Source organism: Myotis myotis, unplaced genomic scaffold (genome assembly GCF_014108235.1).
Source record: "Myotis myotis isolate mMyoMyo1 unplaced genomic scaffold, mMyoMyo1.p scaffold_m19_p_2, whole genome shotgun sequence".
NCBI classification, from domain to species: domain Eukaryota; kingdom Metazoa; phylum Chordata; class Mammalia; order Chiroptera; family Vespertilionidae; genus Myotis; species Myotis myotis.
The window spans coordinates 217,125,970-217,151,936 of NW_023416324.1; the positions used below are offsets into that span (position 1 = coordinate 217,125,970).

General features: G+C 56.9%; 1 protein-coding gene across 1 annotated transcript; it reads right to left on the bottom strand.

Moving 5' to 3' along the window:
• Positions 1-7,789: 7,789 nt before the first annotated feature.
• On the bottom strand, positions 7,790-8,565 carry LOC118677120 (keratin-associated protein 13-1-like). Its single transcript, XM_036351922.1, has one exon. It carries the CDS (start codon positions 8,486-8,488, stop codon positions 7,991-7,993), a length of 498 nt encoding a protein of 165 aa, XP_036207815.1. The 5' UTR covers positions 8,489-8,565; the 3' UTR covers positions 7,790-7,990.
• Positions 8,566-25,967: the final 17,402 nt, after the last annotated feature.

Genomic DNA, 25,967 nt, shown 5'->3' on the forward strand with positions numbered 1-25,967 from the left:
TGAATGATACACGTGAAGCCCATGCTACATAATGCGCCTGAATAAACACTGTTCTCACCATGGTTATTGCCAACTTCAGAGACTGTCTGTCCTGGACGTGATGGAAGTGGTCAGCCCTGTCATGGGGTTGGTTTTGAGGATGGTGGTCGCATCCTGGTGTTTCCTCAACGCGCCTCCTTCCGGAGAACAGCAAAGGCACCGCATGTAATTAGTGACATGATATGGTCTTTAGAAATGCAGGTTGGGTATTACGTCACGTCACGGAGAGTTTATGGGAATCTGAACCCGAGTCAGATACAAGCACAGCTTTGAAGAAGGGATCATCTCTAATGGGCACCACGTTGATTAAAGGAACCCCAATTAGCACATGTGGACGCACGGACACGCAGCACGCGGACACGCAGACACGCAGACACGCAGACACGCAGACATGTGGCAGGCCCGCCCTGCAGGGATGGGGAGCAGTAAAGGGTTTGGGAGACCAGTCGCCCTTTGAGATGGGAAGGCTGCAGGCTGCCCCCCTTACTGGCCCCCACTTCTGAGGATTTGTAGTCACCGTGCCCAGTGACGTCTGAGCTCAGGCACCGGGGTGTTTATTACCCAACTGGCCTCATTCCTGCAGCAGAGGGGGCTCTGGTCACGGCCTCCCCCCCAGCAGCGCGGCGATGGGTACCGTGGCCTCAGTGGCCTAAGTCACTGCTTGTACATGGAGATGAGGACTGGCTCCGGCCGGTTGGCGGGGTGTCTGTACTCAATGCAACACCCAGGAGCCGGATGCCAACGCGTCGCATTCACTGAGTTAACACCATGGTTGTCCCGTCCCTGGGCACTGTTGTGGCATTTGTAGGCCGGGATCGTTAAAGATAGATGTTTTTTCCCCAAATGATCTTAGTGTGACTCGTCCAGCATTTAGTTGTAGAATAAACTTCAGTTCGTTACCTTTCCAATCACACTGCAGTCCTCCGGCTGCCTGACTCCCACCTCAGATGGATCATAAGGTGGGAAGTTTCTGTGAAGAAGAAATAAGCTCGCGAGGGCCCTGGGGCCTGAGGTGAACATGGGAGTTGCTCAAAGGACGTGATCCAATGGGGGGCCTTTCGCAGGAATATTGTGCCCAACGGGGCACTTGGTTGCTACGGGCCTTACATTGTCACTCTGAGGGGTAGGGATACAGATATTTCAAACCACAAAAAGCAAATGTGCAACTAGTACTTCGGAGTAACACAAGACGCTAGCGAAAAACTAAGTCTGCGGCAATTGAAACAAGTCAGCCCCAGCAAACCTTCAATAAGAGGCGATTTGGCAACACATAGAGCGATACTGTCATTCTTTCCCTCTAATATTTTTGATGCATTAGATAGATATTCAGCGTCCGGGCCCATTAAAATCTGCATTTATGACAAAAGACTTATAAGAAGAAATAGCAACCTCATCTCAGTAAAGACGTATCAGCACGATTACGGCCTCATGTGCAGCCTGTTGCCCTGTGTGGTTGTCCGAATTCTCCAGTGCAGAAGCCGTCTTCACTGCAGCTCCTTGGCTGGGGGTGACACTTGTGCAGTGGCTTTTAAACACGTGCTTGACCTTGACCCCCAATGTTCAGTTTATATCTTTCACAGAGGCTGCGGGAGGCATGCTCTTCTCTTTGTGTTTTCACGTTGAATCTACGATGGTTGCAAAAAGCAGTGATTTCTGAGTGCTATGCGGCTACTCTCTTTTGTAAAATACAAATGAACCCATACATCATTAGCGTTAATAAGGCAGTGAGCGGAAAGGTGTTTTGTTGTTGTTTTATATTTTTATTGATTTCAGAGACGAAGGGACAGGGAGAGAGAGAGAAACATCAGTGATGAGAATCATTGATCGGCTGCCTCCTGCACGCCCCCTACTGGGGATCCAGCCTACAACCCATACATGTGCCCTTGACCAGAATCGAACCCAGGACCCTTCAGTTCGCAGGCCGACACTCTATCCACTGAGCCAAACCAGCCAGGGCTGAGTACTATGCCACTTTTGCATTGATTGGACCTTCTAAGTGAGCAAGGCTTTCTTATTTCTGGTAATAATATATGCTGTTACCACAGACACTGATTATAATGACAGGGTAGACACAATTGTTTTTCAAAGCCAATTTCAATGATGTAGCTGATATAATAATCTTTTAACTCTTAACAGAAACATGTCCTTTAGCTCCTTATAGAAACACCAGTAGATGGTCTATGGTGAATAGTCTTTAGTTAGGACTTTGTCTATGGAGTTAATTTTTTTTAACTTTTATTCCAAAGAGTAGAATAGTGCAAACATCATCTGTCATTTCCACTTCGTGCCCATACCGTGCACATGCCTCTTTTTTTAAAAATATTTTATTGATTTTTTACAGAGAGGAAGGGAGAGGGATAGAGAGTTGGAAACATTGATGAGAGAGAAACATCGATCAGCTGCCTCCTGCACACCCCCCACTGGGGATGTGCCCGCAACCAAGGTACATGCCCTTGACCGGAATCAAACCTGGGACCCTTGAGTCCACAGCCAACGCTCTATCCACTGAGCTAAACCGGTCAGGGCAGTGCACACGCCTCTTACAGTTACTGCACCTCACGCCCACGTCTGTAAAATAAGGGTGTGACCAAGGGGTTTTTGCCATCTATACTCCTGTTGTTGACATTACTAGTAAGCACAGTTTCTTTAGAAAATAAAGCCAAACACCTTAAAAAGAAGACTTTTTGGGTGAAGATAAATGGCTGAGAAATCGTATTGCGACTACAAACTATTACAGAATATATAGGCTTTCCCAGCTTTTTATTTCACCTTGAAACATTTCTTAAACACTGACTACCTGTCGCTATGGTTGTCTGATTATCTGATTGGCCGCCTATGAAATCAGTGAGGAAAACGCTACAGTTTCAAGCCAATTATCCGTCTCCAGCTTTGCCTACAGCCCACAGCCATGGAAATGCTATTCATCAGTGTTCATTCGCTGAAGAGCCGTGAGGACTGAACTTCATGACTCACAATGGCTGGGATTAACAAACTTTTGTTTTCGAGCCGTTTTCTTGCCTCCTGTGAATTGCCGTTTTTGCTAAAAATAACACAAGTGAGCATGTGGCCGTGATGAGCTGGCGTGCACAGCGCCGAGCAGTCCGGCTGCGGCTCCGGCTCTCATCACCTGGGTGAATTTCTTCGAATTTAAATAAAGACTCTACCATTTAAGACGGAATAATTTGCAACAACATGGATGAACCCGGAGAACATTATGCTGAGTGGAATAAGCCAGACTCGGACAGACAAATACTTCATAATATCACTCAAGTGTGACACCTAAAACCCCAAACCCAGGGGCAGAGAAGGGAAGGACGACCGGGGCTGGAGGCTGCGGGGATGGGAGGACGCCGGGCAGAGGCACACGCGTGCAGTTGTGAGATGACTGCGTCCTGCAGAGCCTCACGGTCATGCCGACTGAGGACGCACTGTGCACGCGAACGTGGCGAAGAGAGCAAACCTCGAGTGTGCTGGCCAGATGGAAGTCAGGCAATGGACGTACTTGTGAGCTGGAGTGTGGAGTCATTTCACAATACATATGCATGTTACCCTCTCACATTGGGCACCTTAAATACGTGCAATGCTTATGTGTCAGTCGCATCTCAATAAAGCTGTAAAAAGCTTCCCATCTCGCCCTGGCCGATTGGCTCAGTCCGTTGACCTATGGACTGAAGGGTCCCGGGTTCGATCCCGGTCAAGGGCACAGGCCCGGGTTGTGGGTTTGATCCCCAGTAGAGGGCGTGCAGGAGGCAGCTGATCCATGATTCTCTCTCATCATTGATGCTTCTCTCTCTCTCCGACTCCCTTCTCTGAAATCAGTAAACATATATTTAAAAAGAACACCCCTCCCTCACAGGCAATGGCTGGCAGGAGCTCTCCTGGCCTCACCAACTTGTGTCTGTTCGTCCCTTCCTTCCTCCCTTACATCCGCTTTCGGTCATGTTATCTTACCGCTTTTGCCCACGATTCCCGTTCTTTCCTCTAACACTTCACTCAAACGTGTCCCTTCCTGAAACAGAGAGAACTGAATTCCTTTCCGACCCGTCCGCCTCCTCGGACCTTGGACGCGCGCCTTCTCTCTCAGTTACGGGAAATGATAGACGCTCAGCGCCCGCGGGACACTCTTTGGTGGGACAGACAGAGACTCCGCGTGTCTAAACCAGTTCCCTCTCTCGTCCTGTCGAGTGGGTGTCTGCCTTTGGACACATGCCCGCGTGTTCCTGTTTGATTGTGAATCATGTGAGGGAGGCCCCTGGCAAGGCAGTCACCTGTGAAATGTGTATCAATCCTCCTCCGTCTCAGTATGAGGAGGAGCGTACCCCATCTTAGGGGCCTGCGAGGCCTTTGAGAATCGAACCTAACAGGAGAAAGGAAGAGAAAGTGCTTTTTGCAGGAGCTGGTACAGGCTTCCACCGGATGTTCCAGCTTGAGCGTCGGTCAGCCAGCGCCACGGCCGCTGTGGAGACACGGTTCTAAGCACGTCCCCGGCGGGTCTCCGCCCGGAGCCTCTGCAGGAAGAGACGTGAGCCTCACAAGTCCCCGTGAGAAGGCGGAGAAAGCGGGGGGGGGTGGGTGGGGGTGGGGGGAGCGGGGCTCGGCGACATGCTGTCCCTTCAGACGGATGGACCCTGGAAAGGGTCGGGAGGAAGCAGTTTCTCACCCGCAGCCGAGGGCTCCCCGGGAATTGACCAAACCTTCGCCTTTCGTCTAAAACCCAGCTTCTGGGGAGTTTCATAAACGCCTGTTATTCACACGATGTGCCTATAGCGCAGGCCTTGGCACGTGTAGACCCCTCTAGACCTAAGGAAAACCTGTGTCTCTGCTCGCCCTTGTGTGTGCGATTCTTCGCTGCCTTGACGTTGCTTTTCTGTTTTTAAGCCCTAACGCTGTCCGTGTTTGACGTGTGCGACTTGATGCATCTGCACATACATGTCCATCGTGAAGCCTTCCCCACAATCGGTGTCACGAACATATTCACGCCTTCAGGGGTCTCCGCCTTCCCCTTCACCACGAGGGCGACGGCACGTCTCAGGTCTGCCCTCTGAGCAGATGCTGAGCGACAGCGCGACACGGGACGGCACCGCTGCCCATGCAGACCCACGGGGTTTACGCCGGTGTCACGGCCGACACGCAGACCCACAGGGTTTACGCCGGTGTCACGGCCGACACGCAGACCCACAGGGTTTACGCCGGTGTCACGGCCGACACGCGGACGGAGACCCGACTTCCCCGCCTCCCAGCCCCCACCCCCTGCTCCTCTGTCTCCGTGAGTCCGAGCTGCCAGCCGCCCCTCAGGTGCCCCCGTGGTGTTCGCCCTTCGTGTCTGGCTCGTTTCACGTACATGACGCCCTCCAGGCTCACCCGTGTGCCACCAGTGGCGGGATTTCTTTCTTGATGTAATTTTCCTTTCTCCTCTCCCAAGGATGCCTTTTTCCACTGAGAGTGGAAAGAAGGAGGGGAGGAGAGAGAGAGAGAGGGAGAGAGAGAGAGAGAGAGGAACATCGATGTGAGAGAGACACATGGACTGGTTGCCTCCCACGTGCACCCAGACTGGGGCTGGGGATCAAACCTGCAACCCAGGTACATGCCCGTGAGCGGGAGTCGAACCCACGACCCTCCCGTGGGAGGGCCGACCCTCTAACACTGAGACGCCGGCCAGGGCGCGAGTTCCTTCCGAGTAAAGGCTGGACAACCTCCCGCTGTGTGTGCAGGCCCTGTTCTCTCCGTCCCCGGTTGACGGACCTGCGGCTGCTGCTGTGTCCTGCTCATTGTCAGTGATGCTCCCCAGACGTGACAGCAGAGGGCGCCGTTCCCGTGTGGAGTGGGAGGTGCTGAGCCTGCTGCCTCTCATGGACACGGGGCGCCCTTTCCTCCGGCCTCACACTCCTGTTCGCTGCCCTGTTGGTGACAGCCGCCCGGCAGGGGGAGCCGCAGCCCACTGGCCTTGTCCTCAGCCGTCCTGCGGTCCACAGTGAGCAATGCCACGAACGTCGCGTGCCCTGGCTGAGCCCGGTTAACAGGACCTCTGCTCACCGAGTGGGAGCCACAGGGGCTGTGACGTGAGGGAAGGAGCCGCTTCGAGACGAGGTGAAGCCGGGGGACCTGGAGCAGCTGCTGGAGAGGCTCCCGGGGGCTATCTCTGTCGCAAAGGTGTTCTGAGGGCGAGTCTTGCATCGTTAGGGGGTCCCCAGACCTACGGGTAGATGGGCCCTCAGAGCTTCCTTTAACAGGCAGCATCAGGATAGAACGTAACATTTCAGTCATTTCAAGCATTTGTTTTCGAAAGTTTGGTTCTTCAGAGCAAGAGAGAGAGAGAGAGAGAGAGAGAGAGAGAGAGAGAGAGAGAACCAGGCTCTGAATTTCAGTTTGATTTTTTGTGATTCTCATCCTTGGTTGCCTCTCACACAAGCCCTGACTGGGGGCCAGGGATCAAACCCACAACCAAGGTGGGTGCCCTTGACCGGGATTGAACCCGAGACCATTTGGTCCGAGGGCAACGCTCCAACCCATGAGCCACCGGGCCAGGGCGGGAGAAGCAGGCTGTGAGGTGAGACGTGCGTCTCCTGTGGGTCCGCAAATGGCCAGCCCCACCCTCCGCGCCGAGCGGCGGGGCCTGGGTCAGGGGCTGTGGCTCTTCTGCTCGCAGAGCCGCTCCGGGGCAGTTTCGAGGCTCACACACAACGAAGGAAAGTGAACTCCCCGCAGGTTGCCGGCCTTCCAGCCCCTGTGAGAACCTTCTCCTCGGGCCCCGCGGAGCCCGTGCTGCGGAGGCACCACCACGCGGGTCCCCTTCTCCTGCGATGCCTGCACCCACGTCCGTGTCTGTGAGGAGGAGGAGCTACGTCTTCTCAGCTTCCTGCACCCGAGGCTGCAAAGTGACAGCTCCCAGGAGCGACCTGCAGTGAGTGTTTGCTGGCGACTCACCCCAGACGGCTCTGCGTTTACGGCAAATTAAACCGCGTGAAACTGGCGGCGGGTCAGACAGGGTCAGCTGCTTCCATTAGAAAACGCGTTCCGTTTAAAATAAAACCCCTCGTTCAGTCCCTGGACCAGTCCCGCCAAGTGCACGATTTTATCCAGTTACAGAAATGAAAACCCTCCCTGAGCTCAGGCCCGCGGGGGTCTCATGGCTCCCAGATTCCTCCAGAGACCTGGCCTCCCATCTTCCCTGACACATGTTTTCCCAAAGGTCCTGCGTGTCCAGGCCCACCTGGCGGCTCCTCCCGAAGGACCTCACTCACTCACCCACCAGACCCACCGACCGCGGTTTCCTGTGGGTGGACACGCAGCTTCTGCGCCAACAGTGAGCTTCCCCCGCTTCCCACATGGCTCCGGGGCCGGTGGCTTGTGCTCCCCGGAGACGCACGGCCTGGCCCCGTCACTGCCCTTGTTGCCGCCCACGTGGGCGACAGCGGGAGCTGCCAGCGTGGCCCGAGGCAGGGAGTCCCGTCTCACCGCTCTGCAGTCGGAGCTCCATGCATATGGTTCCCAGGAAGCCGAACAGCATCCCCGAAGCCACAGGGGGACCAGCACCGAGGAGGGGACGTGGTCTCCCCTCCCCTCCCTGCTTCCCGCCCGCAAACACCAATGACACAGGGGACACGGGAGACACCACACGCTCCCCGCCCACCCCCGACGGCGGTGGAGGAGCAGCTTCCTCTCCCTAAACGCGGCGCCTGCACAAACAACACGGCAGCCGCAGCTCATCACAGACAGCGTTTATTTCAACGCCGCGTCCACGCGAGACGGTGACGGGACAGCGCCAGGAGGAGAGGGACAGCCTCAGGAGTGGCCGAGCTCCGGCTCCCAGGCCGGCAGAGAAGGCCCCGGGGGCTGGGCCCCAGGAAGCGGGGTTCAGGAGGCTGCGAGGCGGGTCCAGCTGAGGCCGAGGCCGGACATCCCGGGGTGCTGCTCAGGTGCAGGCGTCCCCGTCCCCGTGGGTCAGAGCCCGTCAGTAAGTCTGTCCGTAGCAGCCCGAGCCGCAGGCCGGCTGGAAAGAGGGGGCCTGGTAGGTCCTGGACGAGGAGAAGTAGGTGGGACGGCAGTAGCCGGCCCCACAGCCCGGGGACTGGGCAGCGGAGCCTCCGTAACCGAAAGGCCCGAGGCCGGTGCTGCCGCAGCCCAGGGAGCCTGGGCAGGTGGCCCCGTAGGACCGGCGGAGCGAGGAGGACCTGCGGCCGTAGGAGGGTGCCTGGTAGCCGGCGGGCTCCCAGCAGGTCTCCTGGCAGCCGTAGGGCGGGGAGTCCTGCTGGCAGGTGCCCTGGGCGTACGCTACGTTGCCGGGGTAGACATTGCCAGAGCAGGCGCTGCCGGGGTAGACATTGCCAGAACAGGCGTTGCCGGGGTAGACATTGCCGGGGTAGAAAGAGCCGCAGGAGGAGGCCGGGTACCGCAGGCAGCCGCCCAGGGAGCGGGAGGAGAGGGTCCGGGAGCTGAGGCTGCAGGACATGCTGTCGGGCTCTGTTCTGGTTCTGGTTCTGGGCTGAGCGGAGGTGCAGGGAGGACCTGTGACTGTGGCGATGGCTCCTGTGCCGGCACTTTTATACCCGGACTGGGGTCCGGCACAAGATGCTCAATTAGGCTCCAGCCGAGAGCCATGCCTGACCTTCAAAGGCCTCTTTGTGGAGGTGGCGGGTAATGAGAGGGGCGCGCGAGGCTTTCAAAGCTGCTGTTCACGAGGCACACACGTCTCCCCATTCATCTCGCTTGGGCGGGTGGAGGTAATTGCGCCGTAATTGTACCCGCAGCCCCGGCGTTTGTTCTTCCCTCTGCGAATGGGCGGCAGCACCTGGGCACCGTGGTGATCATTGTGTGTCCAAGGCTCTAAAAATGCTTTGGAGTCTGGAGGGGCATTTAATTTGTTCCGGTTTAGGAACCCCAACCAAGAACAGGAAAAATTCACCCCCAGTGTCTGCTTCAACTCCCCAGTCGGTGCACCTGGTAGGAAAATGACCCGGGTACAGCCTTGGTGGGGAGAGATGCTACGTGAGTGTCTGACATGTTCGTGAGTTTTCTTACAGCCCAAGTGCCCCAGCCACTCTTGTGTACGTGGATTTATTTTTAATATTTTAATTATTACTATTATTGGCAGGTACAGTGCACATTCAGTACAGTCTGTGTTCGTCTCGGATGTGGAGCAGAGTGAATGTCCAATTGTGGACTATGCAGAGTGACCCCCTATTTCCCGCGCCCACCTGGCACCACACATAGTTCTTCATTATTATTTACTAGAGGCCCCGGTGCACGAAATTCATGCGCGGATAGGGTCCCTAGGCCTGGCCGGCGATCAGGGCCGATCTGCAGGGCGACTGGCGGGGCGATCAGGGGGCCCCCACTGGCACCCGCCTTGGCTGGCCTGGGGCCTGTGGGCTGGGGGCAGCTCCTGTGTAGAGCGTCTGCCTCCTGGTGGTCAGTGCGCGTCATAGTGAGCAGTCATTCCACTGGTCGATTTGCATATTAGGCTTTTATTATATAGGACTAGAGGCCCGGTGCACAAAAATTTGTGCACTCGGGGGAAAGGGGGGTCCCTCAGCCCGGCCTGTGCCCTCTCGCAGTCTGGGACCCCTCGGGAGATAAAGACCTGCTGGCTTAGGCCTGCTCCCGGGTGGCAGAGGGCAGGCCTAATCCCTAGGTGCAGCCCCTGGTCGGGCTCAGAGGAGGGCTGATTGGGGAGTTGGGGCGCCACCCCTGTCATGCACAGAGCAGGGCGGATTGGGAAGTTGTGATACCACCCTCAGTCATGCTCAGGGTAGGGCCGATTGGGGGGTTGGGGCACTGCCCCCTGTCACACTCAAGGCAGGGTTGATGGGGAGGTTGCGGCACCACCCCCTGTCATGCACAGAGAAGGGCCAATCAGGGGATTGGGGCACTCCCCCCGTCACTCACAAAGCAGGGCCCATCAGGGGGGTTGGGGCTCCGTACCCCGTCACGCACAGAGCAGGGCCGATCAGGGGTTGGGGAGCTCCCCCCTGTCACTCACAGAATAGGGCCGATAGGGGAGTTGGGGCACCGCCCTCTGTCACACACAGAGCAGGGCCGATCAAGGGGTTGGGGCGCCGCCACTGTCACACTCAGGGCAGGGCCGATGGGGAGGTTATGGTTCTACCCTGTCACACACAGAGCAGGGCCTGTGGGGGGTGGTTGGGGTGCCACGCCCTGTCACACACAGAGCCGCAGGGTGATCAGGGGGTTGGGGAGCTCCCCCCTATCAGGCACAGAGCAAGGCTTATCAGAGGGTTGGGGTGCCTTCCCCTGTCATGAACAGAGCAGGGCCGATAGGGAGGTTGTGGCCCCGCCCCCTGTCCACACAGAGCCGCAGGGCAGTCAGGGGGTTTGGGCGCTGCCCCCTGTCACGCTGATCCCGGTGCTGGGAGGCCTCTTGGCTCCGCTGATCCCGGTGCTGGGAGGCATATTACCCTTTTACTATATAGGATAGAGGCCTGGTGCACGGGTGGGGGCCGGCTGGTTTGCCCTGAAGGGTGTCGTGGATGAGGGTGGGGGTCCCCACTGGGGTGCCTGGCCAGCCTGGGTGAGGGGCTGATGGCTGTTTGCAGCTGGTCACACACCCTTCAGGGTGGGGGTCCCCACTGGGGTGCCTGGCCAGTCTGGGTGAGGGGCTGAGGGCTGTTTTCAGGCTGGCAGATGACTGAAGCTCCCAACCACTTCTTTCTTCCTTTTTTTTAAAATTCTGGGCCAGCTTTAGCTCTGGCTTCAGCTCTTAGGCCTCTGCTGCTGAAAGCAGGTTTCTGGCTTTTGTTTACCTTCTGTATTTGAAACAATGTTGCGATCCTGCTGGCTGAAGCCTGGCCGACTAAAGCAGGTTTCTGGGGTTTTGTTTAGCTTCTATATTTATAACATAGTTGCTTAGAGTTGCAGCTCAGAGGCCGGCAGCGGCAGGCGGGGAACATTGGAGTCCTCTGTCACTGAAGCAAGCAAGCCTCATGTTCGCTTCCAGCTGCCTGGCTGCCGGCCGCCATCTTGGCTGAAAGTTAATTTGCATATTGCCCTGATTAGCCAATGGGAAGGGTAGCGGTCGTATGCTAATTACCATGTTTCTCTTTTATTATATAGGACTAGAGGCCCAGTGCACAAAAATTTGTGCACTCGGGGAGGAGGGGGCATCCCTCAGCCCAGCCTGTGCCCTCTCGCAGTCTGGGACCCCTCGGGAGATAACGACCTGCTGGCTTAGGCCCTGCTCCCGGGTGGCAGAGGGCAGGCCCAATCCCTAGGTGCAGCCCCTGGTCGGGCTCAGAGCAGGGCCGATTGGGGAGTTGGGGCGCCGCCCCCTGTCATGCACAGAGCAGGGCGGATCAGGAGGTTGCGATGCCACCCTCAGTCACGCTCAGGGTAGGGCCGATTGGGGGGTTGGGGCACCGCCCCCTGTCACACTCAAGGCAGTGTCGATGGGGAGGTTGCGGCGCCACCCCCTGTCACGATGGGGAGGGTGTCAGAGCGAGTGATAGGGACACAGAACGAATGTCTTTGGGGTCCATGGTGGTGCCTGAATTGGTGCCGTGCACTCTGCCTAGAGGACAGGACCCCCATATCCTCCCAGATGCCCCCTAAGTTCCTCAGGCAACTAAGAATAGGGCCGCCCAGGGCAGGAAATGGCTTAATAAACCTGGGAGGAGGGGCCTCCCCTTAAAACACCCGCCTCCCTGGCTGATATGCTGCTCAGTGGGATGAGCTGGGGCTGCTCTAGAGGGACTGAGACCCTGGGTGGGGGTTTTAAGGGAAACCTTAGCTAAACATGTAACAGGAGCCACTATTGCTCCGGCCACTGGCTTAGAGGTCAGAGCACTGGCCTGCCCACCAGGGATCGCAGGTGTGATTCCTGGTCAAGGGCATGACCTGGGTTGCAGGACCCTCAAGATCAATGTTTCTCTCTCTCTCTCCATACTTCCCTTCCTCCCTCCCTCCTTCCCTTCCACTCTAACAAAATTGATGGAAAAAAATATCCTTGGGTGAGGATTAACAACAACAACAACAACAAAGGAGCAGCTACGTTTGTGGGCGATGAGATTTCACCCCGAGGGCCCAGGAGTCCTAGTCAGGATCCTGTGATGGGTTCCAAGGCTCCAACCTGGAGCTCATTGCTAAAGCGAGTTCAGATCACAGATGTTAGACTCTTCTGATAGGCAAACTGGCCTTCAACCAAGTTTCATTTACTAGTTAACACAGTCCATCCTCAGTTTATACAATAAACATTCCTCACTTATTAGGCTCCTTAATTATGAACAGCAAGAAGCATTCCACTAGCTTCTAAGCCTTCCTGTTTTGTTTATCAAAAAAATTGAACATTAAAACATCCATATGAATATTGAATTCACCTAATTGAAGTTGCTTCAATGTCATCCTCTCTTATGTAACCTACTACAGGCCCGGTGCATAAAATTTGTGCACTTGCGGGGGGGGGGTCCCTCAGCCTAGCCTGCACCCTCTCTCAGTCCAGGAGCCCTTGGGGGATGTCCAACTGATGGCTTAGGCCTGCTCCCTGACTAAGCCATCTGTGGGCCATCCTAGCGCTGCCACAGAGGTGAGAGAGGCTCCCACCATCATCGCTGTGCTCACCAGCCGTGAGCCCGGCTTCTGGCTGAGTGGTGCTCCCCCTATGGGAGCGCACTGACCATCAGGGGGCAGCTCCTGCATTGAGTGTCTGCTCCATGGTGGTCAGTGTGCATCATAGAGATCAGTCGTTCCGCTGTTCAGTTGATATGCATATTACCCTTTTATTACATAGGACTAGAGGCCTGGTGCATGAAAATCGTGCATGGGAGGGGGGTCCCTCAGCCCGGCCTGAACCCTCTCCAATCCGGGACTGCTGGCTCCTAACCACTTGCCTGCCTACCAGCTTGATCGCCGCCTAACCACTCCCCTGCCAGCCTGATGGCCCCCAACTGCCCTCCCCAGCCAGCCTCCTGGCCCCCAACTGCCCTCCCCTGCTGGCCTGATTGCCCCTAACCGCCTCTGCCTTGGCCCCCACCACCATGGCTTTGTCCGGAAGGAAGTCGGACAGTAGGAGGATGTCTGGTCTCCCAGTCTAATTAGCATATTACCCTTTTATTGGTATAGATTTCTGTGGGAGAATATTGTGCAATCTGATATTAAGGAATATTGAACATTTTCTCCTCAACAAAATGGAGGTTTTGCACCCAAACACTGCTGTTGGGAAGCTCATGGGGAACGATTTTCTATAACATAGATACATCGACGGCCCTGCAGCCCGGCCAGTGAAGGTGTCCAGTCTCTCCTCTTCCCCGGGCACCCATCTTCATCTCCCCGCTGCACAGAGCTGGGCACAGACGCGCAACTGGAAACACACGCCACGACCCTGAAAACCGTGCAATACCTGCCAGAACCTCCGACCAGCTCCATGTGAAGGGCGGTCTGCTGCCTCTGAAGGGAAGGAATCCCGGGAGAGGCCCCTCCGCCCCATGACGAAGGCCACACCCCCTTCGACCTCCTTTAGAGCAAGACAGCGTCCCTGGCTGAGCCCGGTCGGTGCGAGCACTGCCTCTCGCCAGAGGAAAGCACAGCCGGCATTTTGCCACTTGGTTTGTGCTTCTCTCTGTTTGTTTTCCAGGTTATTTTGCTGTTGTTTCTGCTAATCCTCACCTGAGGATCTTGTTTGCATTGATTTTTTAGAACGAGTGGAAGGGAGGGAGGGCGGGAGGGAGGGGGAGAGAGGATGAGAGAGACATCAATGTGACAGGGACACATCAGTTGGTTGCCTCCACCCAGACTGGGGCCGAGGATGGGACCTGAAACCCAGGAATGTGCTCTTGACTAGAAATCGAACCCATGACCCTTCAGTCCACAGTCTGACCCTCTAACCACTGAGCCAGATTGGCCAGGGCTGTAGGGCTGTGCTGTGTCTTCTTTATTTAAAAATGTGTTTTTTATTGATTTCAGAGAGGAAGGGAGAGGGAGAGAGAGAGAAACATCAGTGATGAGAGAGAATCATTGACCGGCTGCCTCCAGAACCAAACCCAGGACCCTTCAGTCTGCAGACAGACGCTCTAACCACTGAGCAAACCGGTTGGGCTGCGCTTGTTGTAAATGCTCGTTCAGCATCTCTGATGAGTGACCTCTGACCTTCCAGAGCAGCAGAAAGCAGGTCATAACACTGAACTCACACCCGGTGAACACAGCCGCAAGGAGCCGAGAGCGAGGATGCTCACGGTCTGCGTAGCTCCCGGCGGGAGCGTGGGAGACACGGGAGAGTGGGGTCAGAGGTCACTGGGGCGATTCGCAGTGAGATCTGTGTGAGAAGCCTCCAGCCTCCCGCGCCCGCCTCAGCTCCAGGGACCCTGCCCTCAGGACCTCGTCCCCGGCTGCAGCCAGCGCTAGCTCCCACGGAGACGACACGGCCACGCACAGACCAGCCAGCTGCGTTGCTGTCCAGATGGCGACAATGTGGAGACGGACCGTGGAAGGTGCGTCCGTCATTTCTAATTCCGCCGGCTTCCCTGGGCCCAGCCACGTCCACCTCTAACAGGGACCGGCTTCCCTGGGCCCAGCCACGTCCACCTCTAACAGGGACCGGCTTCCCTGGGCCCAGCCACGTCCACCTCTAACAGGGACCGGCTTCCCTGGGCCCAGCCACGTCCACCTCTAACAGGGACCGGCTTCCCTGGGCCCAGCCACGTCCACCTCTAACAGGGACCGGCCACCCTGGGCCCAGCCACGTCCACCTCTAACAGGGACCGGCTTCCCTGGCCCAGCCACGTCCACCTCTAACAGGGACCGTCGGCAGCTCTGGGTGACCTTCTGGTGACCTCAGGAGAGGGTGAGTAAGAGCTTTGAAGGTGCCACACGAGGACCTGACATCCCGGCACCCGCCCCCCCCCCCCCCAGCATGTTCCAGCCGTGAAACCGCAAACGCTGCATATGCATGACTCTATGACTTTACAACCCAATTAAAGCAGAAGGAACCTGCTTCACGCTGTGGCACTCCCAGCGACGGGTGTGAATGCCCGGTCCCAGACGTGGCTTTCAAACTCAGGAACTCCTTCTCTTTTAAATAGGTTTTTATTGGTTTCAGAGAGGAAGGGGGAGGGAGAGGGAGAGAGAGAACATCAGTGATGAGAGAGAATCATGGATTGCCGCCTCCTGCACCCCCCACATTTGGGACGAAGCCCACAGCCCGGGCCTGTGCCCTGACCAGGAATTGAACCCTGACCTCCTGGTTCATAGGTCGATGCTTAACCACTGAGCCACCCGGCCGGGCCTCAGAGCCTTCTCACTGTAAGTCACGTCTGCACACGTCCCCCAGCGGCTGCTCCGGGACCTCCTCTGCTCCCTCGGGGGCCACCGCACCCCCCAACTCCCTGCATCCTCCTGCGGCTCTTCCAAGCCCAGCACCCTGGTCTGCAGCCAGCCCTCTGTGCCCCCAGCCCCTGCCCACGGGGGACCTCTCTCCATGGGGGCCGCCAGGAGGCCTGTTGGGAGCCCCCCAGCTGCTGGACCCCCTCACCCTGCAGTCCCTGTGGGACCCGCCCTGGGGCGCTGGGCAGCAGGCCAGGGGCTGTCGGATCAGTGGGCTGAGGTCCCCGAGCTTCTCGCCTCTAAGCTGTGGATCCAGCTTTTCCTGCCCAACCTGCTCATCGGCCAGGTGCTGCCCGTCCGCTTCCTGCCAAGCGGCCTGCGGGTCCGGCCGACTGACCGCAGGTTTGCACAGGACACACACCTGGGGTGTAAGACGACACCTGCCCCAGCGCGGCCCCTGCTCTCCGCCCGCCTCCTGTCAGACTTCAGCTGCAGATCTGATGGTCCTGTCACCTATGACGGCTTCCAAGAAACTTGAATGCAGCCGTGGGAGCAGCCTCACTGGAGGAGGAGGCCGCAGTGCGTTCCCGTGTCAGGCCCACGGGCGACGGGGACGCACACTCTCTGTGCCTGTCTCTCCTGTTCTCCTACTTGTCTCCCCCGTCCACTTGCTCTGCACGTTACAGGGTGGAGCAACGCAGCAAGTTTAAACGAAGATGTCATGTGACAGCCACATATTTGCTTTTATATTGTTTGTTTACTGTCTTCAAAACTGCTTGTAAATTATCTGGTTGGATATTTGTGTATCTTTTATTTATCATTTAAAAATTTTACTTTACAAAGTGAAATTGTCCACTGTCTTTTCGGTTTGGAAGAAACTATCTTATCTTTTATGTTCACTGCATCCATCAATAACTTCATATGACAAAATCCAGAATCCAGTCTTTAATACTACAAACAGGCTAACACTGTGGCCTTTTGCTCTGCAGGGAGTTAGAAATGTTGTTATTTTTATATAAAATAATTGCATGCTGTAAGAAATGTTAAACTGACTACATTACGCAATTTTGGAAGGAAAGGTGCCCATAAAATATCCCCCAAGATATCGGAGAAGCTGAAGGGAGGGCACCTGGGGAGAAGCTCGATGTGGGGGGGTTTAGATCTGGCGAGGGTCCTGGTGACCCCAGCTTATGCCCGGTCAGAACCGAGCCTCTCCATGAAGTAGACACTGCACCCCGATACCTACCAGCAGGCAGGCCCACAGCTTCCACAGGGTCGTTCTACACATTTAGTGGAGCCCCGACTTGCTCCTGTTTGTCAGTTGCTCAGTTCATGGCACTGATTTTGGGGGCCAGAGGGGCAACAACGACTCACAACCGTCACGGATCTTCTTGTTACAGATCCCAGCTCAACCCCTGGCCAGCCGACCGGCAGCCACGCCCGCAGGAGCCAGAGGCCCAAGGACAGTCACCAAGGCTGCAGGTGACCTTGACTCTCACCCAAGGGCAACCCTACATCCTCCTTTGCTTTGCTCGCCTCCGCCTCCACCCCACTTGGTGGCTGAGATCTTCACTTTTATTTGTAATGAACAATGGCTGGATTCACCTCTCGGGGTTGGCCTGGGCGCCCCCCTCGCTGCGGCTCCATCTGGTGACTCAGACGCACAGGGGGAGCGGACCCCACACACCCACCCACATGGAATCGGGGAGGAGGCGAGCCGCATCCCACCCCGCCTATGCTTGCTCTCTCTGAACCGGTCGAACCACGGCTTTCCCCTCAGAGAGAGAATGCAGAGGGAACCCTAAAAGCCAGCGGCCCCCGACACGCGGGAGGATGACCGCTCGGGGCTCAGCGCGAGGCTCTGTGCTGCTCGAGAACAGCCAGCGCTGGGCTCCTCCCCGGCCTGCAGGGCGCGGGGCCTGCACCAAGCCCAGCAGGTGCGGCCGTGGGAGCTGCGGGAGGGCTGCCTGGGCCTGGGGTGGGGACGCCTTCGACTCCCCTGGGGCTCCCCAGGTGCACGTGGACCCAGCCCCACAGGCCAGGGTGTGGGCAGCCAGACACTTCCCGTGGGCGTGGGGGTTACGCAAAGGGGCTCGCTCAGGAGGCTTGTCACGGTGACGGGAGAAGGAATAGTTTCCTCGCCTACCTCCCCTCCCCCCAGGCACCCCAGGCCTTAGAAGTTCCCAGAAGCCTTAACTAGGGTCAGTCATCTCTAACCTGGAAACTGATCACGTGCCCAACCCGGTGTCGTCGCCGCCACACATGTCTCAGGTCTGTGTCCTGCGTGGGGCAGGCGAACAGGGCCCACATCCAGGCCTGGGGCCGGGGTGCTGGCTGCTCCCTAATAGCCAGGTCTCGGGGTGTCAACCTCATGGCCATTCTGTGCTTCCTAACAGACCCTGAGGACAGACTCCCGATTGCTCACTTTTCTTTGCTAATCCTCCCCTGAGGGTCTGTTTCCATTGATTTTTAGAGAGAGTGGGAGGGAGGAGGGAGAGAGACAGAGAGAAACGTGGGTGTGAGAGAGACACACCGATGGGCTGCCTCCTGCATTGAACCTGCACCCGAGGTACATGCCCTTGGCTAGAATGGAGCCCGGGACCCCTCAGTCCGCAGGTCGATGCTCTATCCACTGAGCCACACCAGCTAGGGCTCGACCGACTGCTTCAAAATCAATGAAAAATGTGCCCGTTTATGTGACAGTCCTGTTTGCTGCCGTGACTTCCAGGGTCTCCGTCCTTGTCCTGAAATATTTTCCCAGATGAACCGTCTGCACCAGGTGCTGGGCCTCCACTCTGCGTGGGGTGGGGGCGGGGCCCCACTAAGACCCGTGAACGAACGGGCATCGCGGCTCAGTGTTGCTCTGGGTGTTTCTGGAGAGCTGGGGAGCTTCGGGAGGTTCCCCTCTGTCCTCGCTTCCTCCCACCGCAGGTCACTGATCCCCCCACTGATGGTCCCAGGTGGGCAGGGAGGGGGGAGGGCATGGGGGGAGGGTGCGGGGGGCAGGGGAGGCTCAGGACCACCCGCCTGTGGGGCGGGGACTGCGCGCTGACAGCAGCCGACAGAGAGCTGAGCTGAGCGTCTGTCCTGGGAGCTGCTGGCGGAAACATGGAGACTCGGATACTGGACTTTCAGTTAAGCTTCGTCTGCGTCTAAGCTCACCTCCCAGTCACAGCACATTCTTGCCTGCATTTCCCGCTCTCGCACCCGCTTCCCGTTTCCCTCATTTAAGGCAGAGACGCAGGCCTCATGCTGGTGGGCGATGTCACTGTCAGTGCCACAGACACTCACTCAAACCTGCCCCCGTGCGCTGTGCTCAAGGCCAGTTTCAAAGTCATGTCGGTCTCTCCTCACAGCTTCCAAATCCTTGATGCAAAAAACATAGGCAAAAAGAGAGACTATCTTATATAATAAAGAGCTAATATGCAAATGGTCGTCGCACCCTCACGCAGTCACGCCGTAACGGCTCAGACACTCAACACTGGGGAGAGAAGAATGGGGACCAGCCAGGCTGCGCCCGGGAGAGGGACAAGCCGCCCACCCCATGGTCCCAGGCGCCCATGCCTGTGCCTGCGGCCAGGGCAAAGCCACCCGCCCACAGTCCCCTGTGGCTGTGGCTGGCCCAGGTTAAGTCAGAGGGAGGGCAGCCTGGTTCCCGGGTGTGGGGCGAGGCAGAGGCAGTTAGGGGTGATCAGGCAGGAAGGGGAGCAGTTAAAGGCGATCAGGCAGGCAGGCTAGCGGTTAGGAGCCAGCGGTCCCAAATTGCGAGAGGCAGTTGGACATCCTCTGAGGGGTCCTGGGTTGAAGAGGGTGCAGGCCAGGCTGAGGCGCCCCCTCCCCACCCCATGAATGAATTTTGTGCACTGGGCCTCTGGTAGTGATAACAACGAAGTGGACAGCCACGCGGAAGCCCGATGACACACATTCATTAGGGTAAAGCTCATTGTCAGTCCTCCGGCGACATAATGCGATTTTCACCGTAAGCCGGAACCCTCCTACATAAGCCCTTACGTCACTCACATGGAGCACAGACACAGCAGTAATGAAGTGAAACAGTAAAAAAACGTAAAAGAAAGAGAACAATCCCTGACCTTTACTTGTGTAAATAAATAATAAAAACATAAAGCACATGTTACATACGTCGAAATGACGGAACTTTTTCATTATAAATAAACTAGTAGCCCGGTGCATGAAATTCGTGCACTGGGGTTGGGGGGTGGGGGGGAAGGGCCCCTCAGCCTGGCCTTCACCCTCCCCAATCTGAGACCCCTCAGGGAATGTCCAACTACCTGTTTGTGCCCACACTTTTAACAGATAACAGCTCCATTGTTGTTTCTTTCTTATGCTTAAAACCATTGGCATTAGTAGGTATTCTAAGTGTGTATGCATTTTGGGGGGACACCCTGAATATCTCTAGTCAGCGGTGAAAGAAACCAACAGCAGATTTGGAACCCCCAGACAGGGAACCTCGCTCACTCCCCACATGTCTCCCCACTTCACTTTCCACCTTCGTGGGCAGCAGGAGAATCAACGTTTTCTCTCATTAATTTGGAAAAGCATCTCCTGTCACCCGCTGCCTGGCAGGAGTGTGCTAGGCCCCAAGCAAACGAGGCTCAGTCAGGGCAGCTCATGGGTGCTGGCACCCAAAGTGCACATTCCTCCTCTACAGTTGCCCCGACTATCCCACTGTTTCACTGAGAGAACGGAATTCCTCTCCGCCTCTGGGTTCTTGATCTTGAACACTGACCGAAGGCACCTCAGCGAGGGCCGCCCGCACCCACCAGGTGTGTCTGTCTGCACCTGCTCCTGCCTCAGCACCTGCATTAACCCCCCAGAGGTGATCTTGTAGCTGCACTGGCCTCCGTGGGAACAGGGCATCACCACTCCGCCCTCTCACTGTCATCTCACAGGCGCCCACCCTCAGCACCCAGAACACCCAGACACTCTCCAAAGGACGTGAGTGCATCAGAGGGGATGTGTGCATATCCTGTGGGGGTGTTAGCATGCTGGGTTGATGGAAGTGCGGTGGAGAGGCGGGGGGAACTTGTGCACGCCTTGGTTTGCAACTGTTGCAGGCGTGGGAGGGTGACAGTGTGCTGGGGGATGTTCGCACGCCAGGGGGGGGATGTGCACACCGGATGCCTCTGGCTTTGCAGATCCGCAAACCCCCGTGGTGTGGCCAGGAGGACATCAGTCTGGCCCGCCACGGTGGCTGTCCCTGCGATCCTGCATCTTCTGGGCCAGGAGACGGATCTTGCGCAGCCACTCCTGGGCGCTGATGGCCTGCAGGTGCTACTTCAGCTCAGCCTGCAGGCTCCGCTTGGCACGCTCACAGCTGTCACCACCGCCTTGTGGGGAGTACAGGCCACCCTCCGCCGGCCTGCCTCCCCTGTCTAGAGGCTCTCTGCGCTGCTCACCTGCCCAGAGTGACTGGGGCTGGGTGGAAGCCAGGCTTCCTGCCCTGCTCAACCCCAGCTGATCCACCCCTGTGCGAGCTGCTGCCCCGCCCGGAAGGGTCACGGATCCAGGTCCTGGGACCACGGACAACCTCAAGCACTGCCCCCCACCCGCCAGGTCACAGATCCGGTTCCCGGACCGTGGACAGCCTTGCCCGCTGCCGCCCGCCTTCAGTATACAAATTAGCCACCATCTTGTTGCTTCACGGTGGGGGTCCCCACTGGGGTGCCTGGCCAGCCTGGGTGAGGGGATGATGGCTGTTTGCAGCTGGTCACACCCCCTTCAGGGTGGGGGTCCCCACTGGGGTGCCTGGCCAGTCTGGGTGAGGGGCTGAGGGCCGTTTTCAGGCTGGTGGGCGATTGAAGCTCCCAACTTCTCCTTTTTTTCTTTTATTCTGGGATTTATTTACCTTCTATGGCTGTCACTGGAGCTGAGAGCCAGCTTTAGCTCTGAGGTCCGGCTGCAGCTATGAGACCTCGGCTGCTGAAAGCAGGGATCTGGGTTTGTTTGGATTCTATAATTGAAACACTGTTGCAATCCTGCTGGCTGAAGCCCAGCTGGCTGAAAGCAGGTTTCTGGGGTTTGTTTAGCTTCTATACTTGCAACATTGTTTCTTAGAGTTGAGCTCAGAGGCCGGCAGCGGCAGGCGGGGACCTTGGCTTCCTTCATCACTGGAGCAAGCAAGCCTCCTGTTTGCTTCAGCTGCCTGGCTGCTGGCCGCCATCTTGGTTGGTAGTTAATTTGCATATCGTCCTGATTAACCAATGGGAAGTGTGTCAGAGCTACAGTTAATTACCATGTTTGTCTATTATTAGATAGGATGGGAGATGGCGATGTGACCTTGAAATGACGTTCGTCAAGTCCGATGTGACACAAGGACTGTCTGTACTTTGACTTGTATGGATGTTAGGACTTGATTTTGGGTGACATCAGTGTCTGCCTATCAAACAGGAAGCGGGTGGTTTACGGATGAACTTGTGGTGGTGATGGGTGACAAGGAAGATGATGGTGTGCTGAACGGACGGTGACCTCAATACTCGAAAGAACTGAGCTCTTTTACAAGGTGATCAGTAGAAGCCAGAGCAGCAGGCTGGTCTGTGACAGGCCTTTGGGGTGGCAGAACCCAGTCCCATAACTCAGGGGAGGAAACCCACAGACCCCGTCACCCAGGGGCCTGATACCAGGGGACCCACAGCCCAGAGCCCCAGGTTGGGTCCTGGGCTGCAGGGTGAGGGGGTCCTGGGGCCACAGCAAGCATCGGGTAGCTGGGGGACTCCCAGCAGGTCTCCTGGTGGCCCCTGTGGAGAGTGGGGCCCTGTGGGCAGGGGCTGGGGGTGCAGAGGGCAGGGCTGTAGCCCAGGTTGCTGGGGTGGGAGCCATAGGAGGAGCCTGGGGTGCTGGGGGCCCCTGAGGGAGTGGGAGGAGAGGGTTCCGGAGCAGCCGCTGAGGGACCTGGTGGTGGAGACGGGGAGCAGCTGAGGGTCTGAGTGTGGGTGTTGCTCTGGACGGTGGTGTTTTTCCTCCGGCCGTGGGTGTGGCCCATGAGGGGGGTGTCTCTGGCCCATGAGGGGCTGGAGCATCACATTGCTGGGTGCACGTGTGGGACTCAGTGCTCCTCCTGGGATCGCAGTCACATTGGGGCCGTTGGCAGGTGTTGCGTTTACGGTGGATGGTTCTGTGTGACCCCGAAGCCTAGGAACTGCCGTGGCTGTGGACATGAATGCGCGTCCATGTGGCCAGGCCCGCGTCCCGGCCGGGAACCTCGGGGCTCCCGAGTTGCTCCCCAGGGGCCCGCGACTGGCTGGCTGGTGGGTGATCTGCTCCGAGGGGAGCGGGTGACATCCCTTTCCTTCCGGTTCAATAGCTCAGAGGCTTGATTCCCAGCGGCTGGGAGCCTTCCTGGGAGGGTCCGTCACGTCTCACGTGTCCCCACTCTCCCCGGTGACCTGGTCCCCTGTTAGGGCAGCAGCGAGAGCAAGGACACCACGCAGGTGGGTCTTACGGACACGATACTGTGGATGTGGCTCCTCCCACATTTTTTCTGTTTTCGACCTCTGTAAAGTCACCTGGATGTTGGGCCAAGGGCACAGCTTCAGTTTTGCAGAATGAAGGCGCCGTGGAGACTTAACGTACAGTGTGTGGCTGTAGTTAACGGTGCTACCATGTTGCAGACTTGAGATTTGCTGAGAGAGTGATGGTGCGTGTTCCCACCACATCCACACACACGAACCATAACCGTGAGAAATGAAGGTGTTCGAATTAGTTTGATTTTGGTCAGATTTTCACAATCCATACCTACATCAAAACATGGTGCACCTTAAGCATTCACAGCGTTTACTTGTCACTCAAACTTAAAATAAAAGAGTCTTGCCCTGGACAGTGTGGCTCAATGGGTTGGGCTTTGTCCCAGGCACCAGGAAGTTGCCAGTTTGATTTCTGGTTGGGGCACTTGCCCAGGTTGTGGGCTCCATCCCCAGCAGGGGGCATGCAGGAGGCAGCCGATTGCTGTTTCTCTCTCACATTGATGTTTCTCTCTCTCTTTCCCTCTCCCTTCCTCTCGCTCAGAAAATCAATCTATATATATAAAAGCCCAAGCAACTGTTCAACCGTTCAACCAGTAGCTATGATGTGCACTGACCACCAGGGGGTAGATGCTCAACGCATAGGCATGGAAACATGAAACAGACTGATGAACCTCAGAGGGAAGGAGGGAGGGGGGAGGGTGGGAAGAGATTAACCAAAGGTCTTATATGCATACCAGAGGCTTGGTGGACAGATTCGTGCACCAGTGGGGTCCCTCAGCTTGGCCTGTGCCCTCTCTCAATCTGGGACCCCTCGGAGGATGTCGGACTGCCAGTTTCGACAGGGGGACCCCACTGGTGCACGAATCCGTACACTGGGCCTCTAGTGAAACTATGAAAAAACTAAAAGATTCTTGAGGATAAAGCGTAAGGGTTCAGTGAGATGCATTTATGAGACACACCTGGGCATTTAGTGGCCGTGTCTCCGTGGCTTCTGGCTCCTGTCCACGGATCCGGCTCTGGGAAGCTGTCTTCCTTCCCTTTGTCTCCAAACGTAACAACTTCATCTGCATGGAGTTAACACAAATGTCTGAAGGATGTGTAACCCCCCAATCCCCCTCCCCCGTCAACCCGGAACTGAATTAAGCCTGGATACACTGCTTGTTCTGTATCACAAACCTCCCCCATTCTATTTTGTACCAGGGCCATTGACCAACGCGTAAAATTGGACACATTTCTCATAAAAATGTCCCCTCTGGCTGTGTGCCTGGCGGCGACGGCCGTTTTGATCGCTCGGCGCCTTCTGAGCCGTGAACAAACGGGCTTTGATGTTTGAGCTGCTTTTCCAGCAGAATCGCCTCCGTCCTTGCAAGCTGCCATGTTGGACAGCCACCCACTGCTCTTCTCCAAGTTACCCGTGACCTTGTCACCGACACGCTGGGGGGCAAATGCCAAGTCCAGACAGAGATTCTCCTTCATCACGTTGAATTAATCACCAGCCGCAAAACACACGCTTTATCGCGCCCAGCGTGGTGAGAGGACTTGGCGTTCCGCCGTTAAAGAGCACTTTCTTGGGCCACGTTACCCGGCTGGGTTCCTCCGTGTGCCGCGTGCGGGAATCACACCGCAGCCATCGCTCCGCCGTAGGCTCCTGGCATTGTCCCCGGGGACCCTTCTGCTAAACTTCATGAGGTGGAGACACAGTGAAGGTTTCTCAATAAACTTATCAGCGAGGCGCCCACGTATGTTTTCCTATAAACTGTCCAGAAGCAACGGCTGAGCCCATGGACACAGTGGCTGCCTCGGCCCTGTCCCTCGCTCCAGCACATCTGCACATACGTGCCTGTGTCCCTCTGCCCCGGCCACCAGGGAATTCAGTGGCTGGGACCCACGTGGAGCGGGGGTGGGGGGGGGCGGTCACCTCAGAGCATGAGAAGACAGGGTGACGGGAGAGGCCCGATCTGTGCCTCTGACCCACGGACAAACCAGGAAAACAGTCTGAGCTCATTTTCCTCCATTTGAGAAAAGTATGTTTTTTGCTTCAGCAAAACATTCAGCCAAAATTATTAATACAAAGTGAATTCAGGTATTCTACTTTAAGAAAAGGAATCTTACTCATTATTATATAACTAGAGGCCTGGTGCATGAAATTCGTGCAGGGGGGAGGGGCCCCTCAGCCCGGCCTGTGCCCTCTCACAGTCTGGGACCCCTTGGGGGAGCTCCGCTCAGCCAGAAGCCAGGCTCGCTGCCCCTTAGCGCTGCCATGGAGGTGGGAGAGGCTCCCTCCACCGCCGCTGTGCTCGCCAGCCCTGAGCCCGGCTTCTGGCTAAGCAGAGCTCCCCCTGTGGGAGCACACTGATCACCAGAGAGCAGCTCCTGTGTTGAGTGTCTGCCCCCTGGTGGTCCGTGTGCGTCATAGCGACTGGTCGTTTCGCTGGTCCTTCTGCTGTTCGGTCGATTTGCATATTAGGGTTTTATTATAGGAGGAACATGTCAACCAGGAGGTGCGTTGTCACTGCTGTTGGGGGGCTGTGTACTCATGTGGTTGGCCTTAGATAGCTTTCCATCTTTAGGGGGGAGTTTGTCCTGGACGCCCCCCACTCTCCAGGTGGAGCCTTTCTCTTAATAAACCGTTGAGAAGGCTGGGCTGTCCTTGCTCACAGCTGAGTATGCCCATGCAGCTCTGAGGACAGAGCCTGGAGGGCTCGAAACAACCTGGCTCTGTCGGTGAGGCCGGCACTGAGGCTGTTGCCACAGACGCCGAGTGTGGGCGTGAAATGTGGGGAAAACGCACCCCTCGCTCGAGGCCGTCACAGCAGGGAACGCTCCTACAGTTAAAACTGGCTGAGCGCCTGGCCGCCATCCCCGTTTTCAGTCTGTCCACATCATCTGCCCTCGAATAGGCGCTGGAGCCCACAGACGGGGGCCCTCGCTCAGCACCTGCGGGGCGCACCTGGCTCTTCGCGCCTGGCGCTGCCAACGAGACGCCGTTAACAGCATCCGGAGGACCCTTCAGCTCTGCACTGACCGGCGGCGCTGCCTCCCCTCCCGTCCCGGTACCGTAACAGGAAGGCGCTAACACGGCGTCAGCTGCTACCTGGAGACACAGCCGTTACAGAGAACACGCAATGTGTCCTAGTGCTCCTGGCCTTTGTCAGAAAGTGTGGACGGAAAGGGGCCACG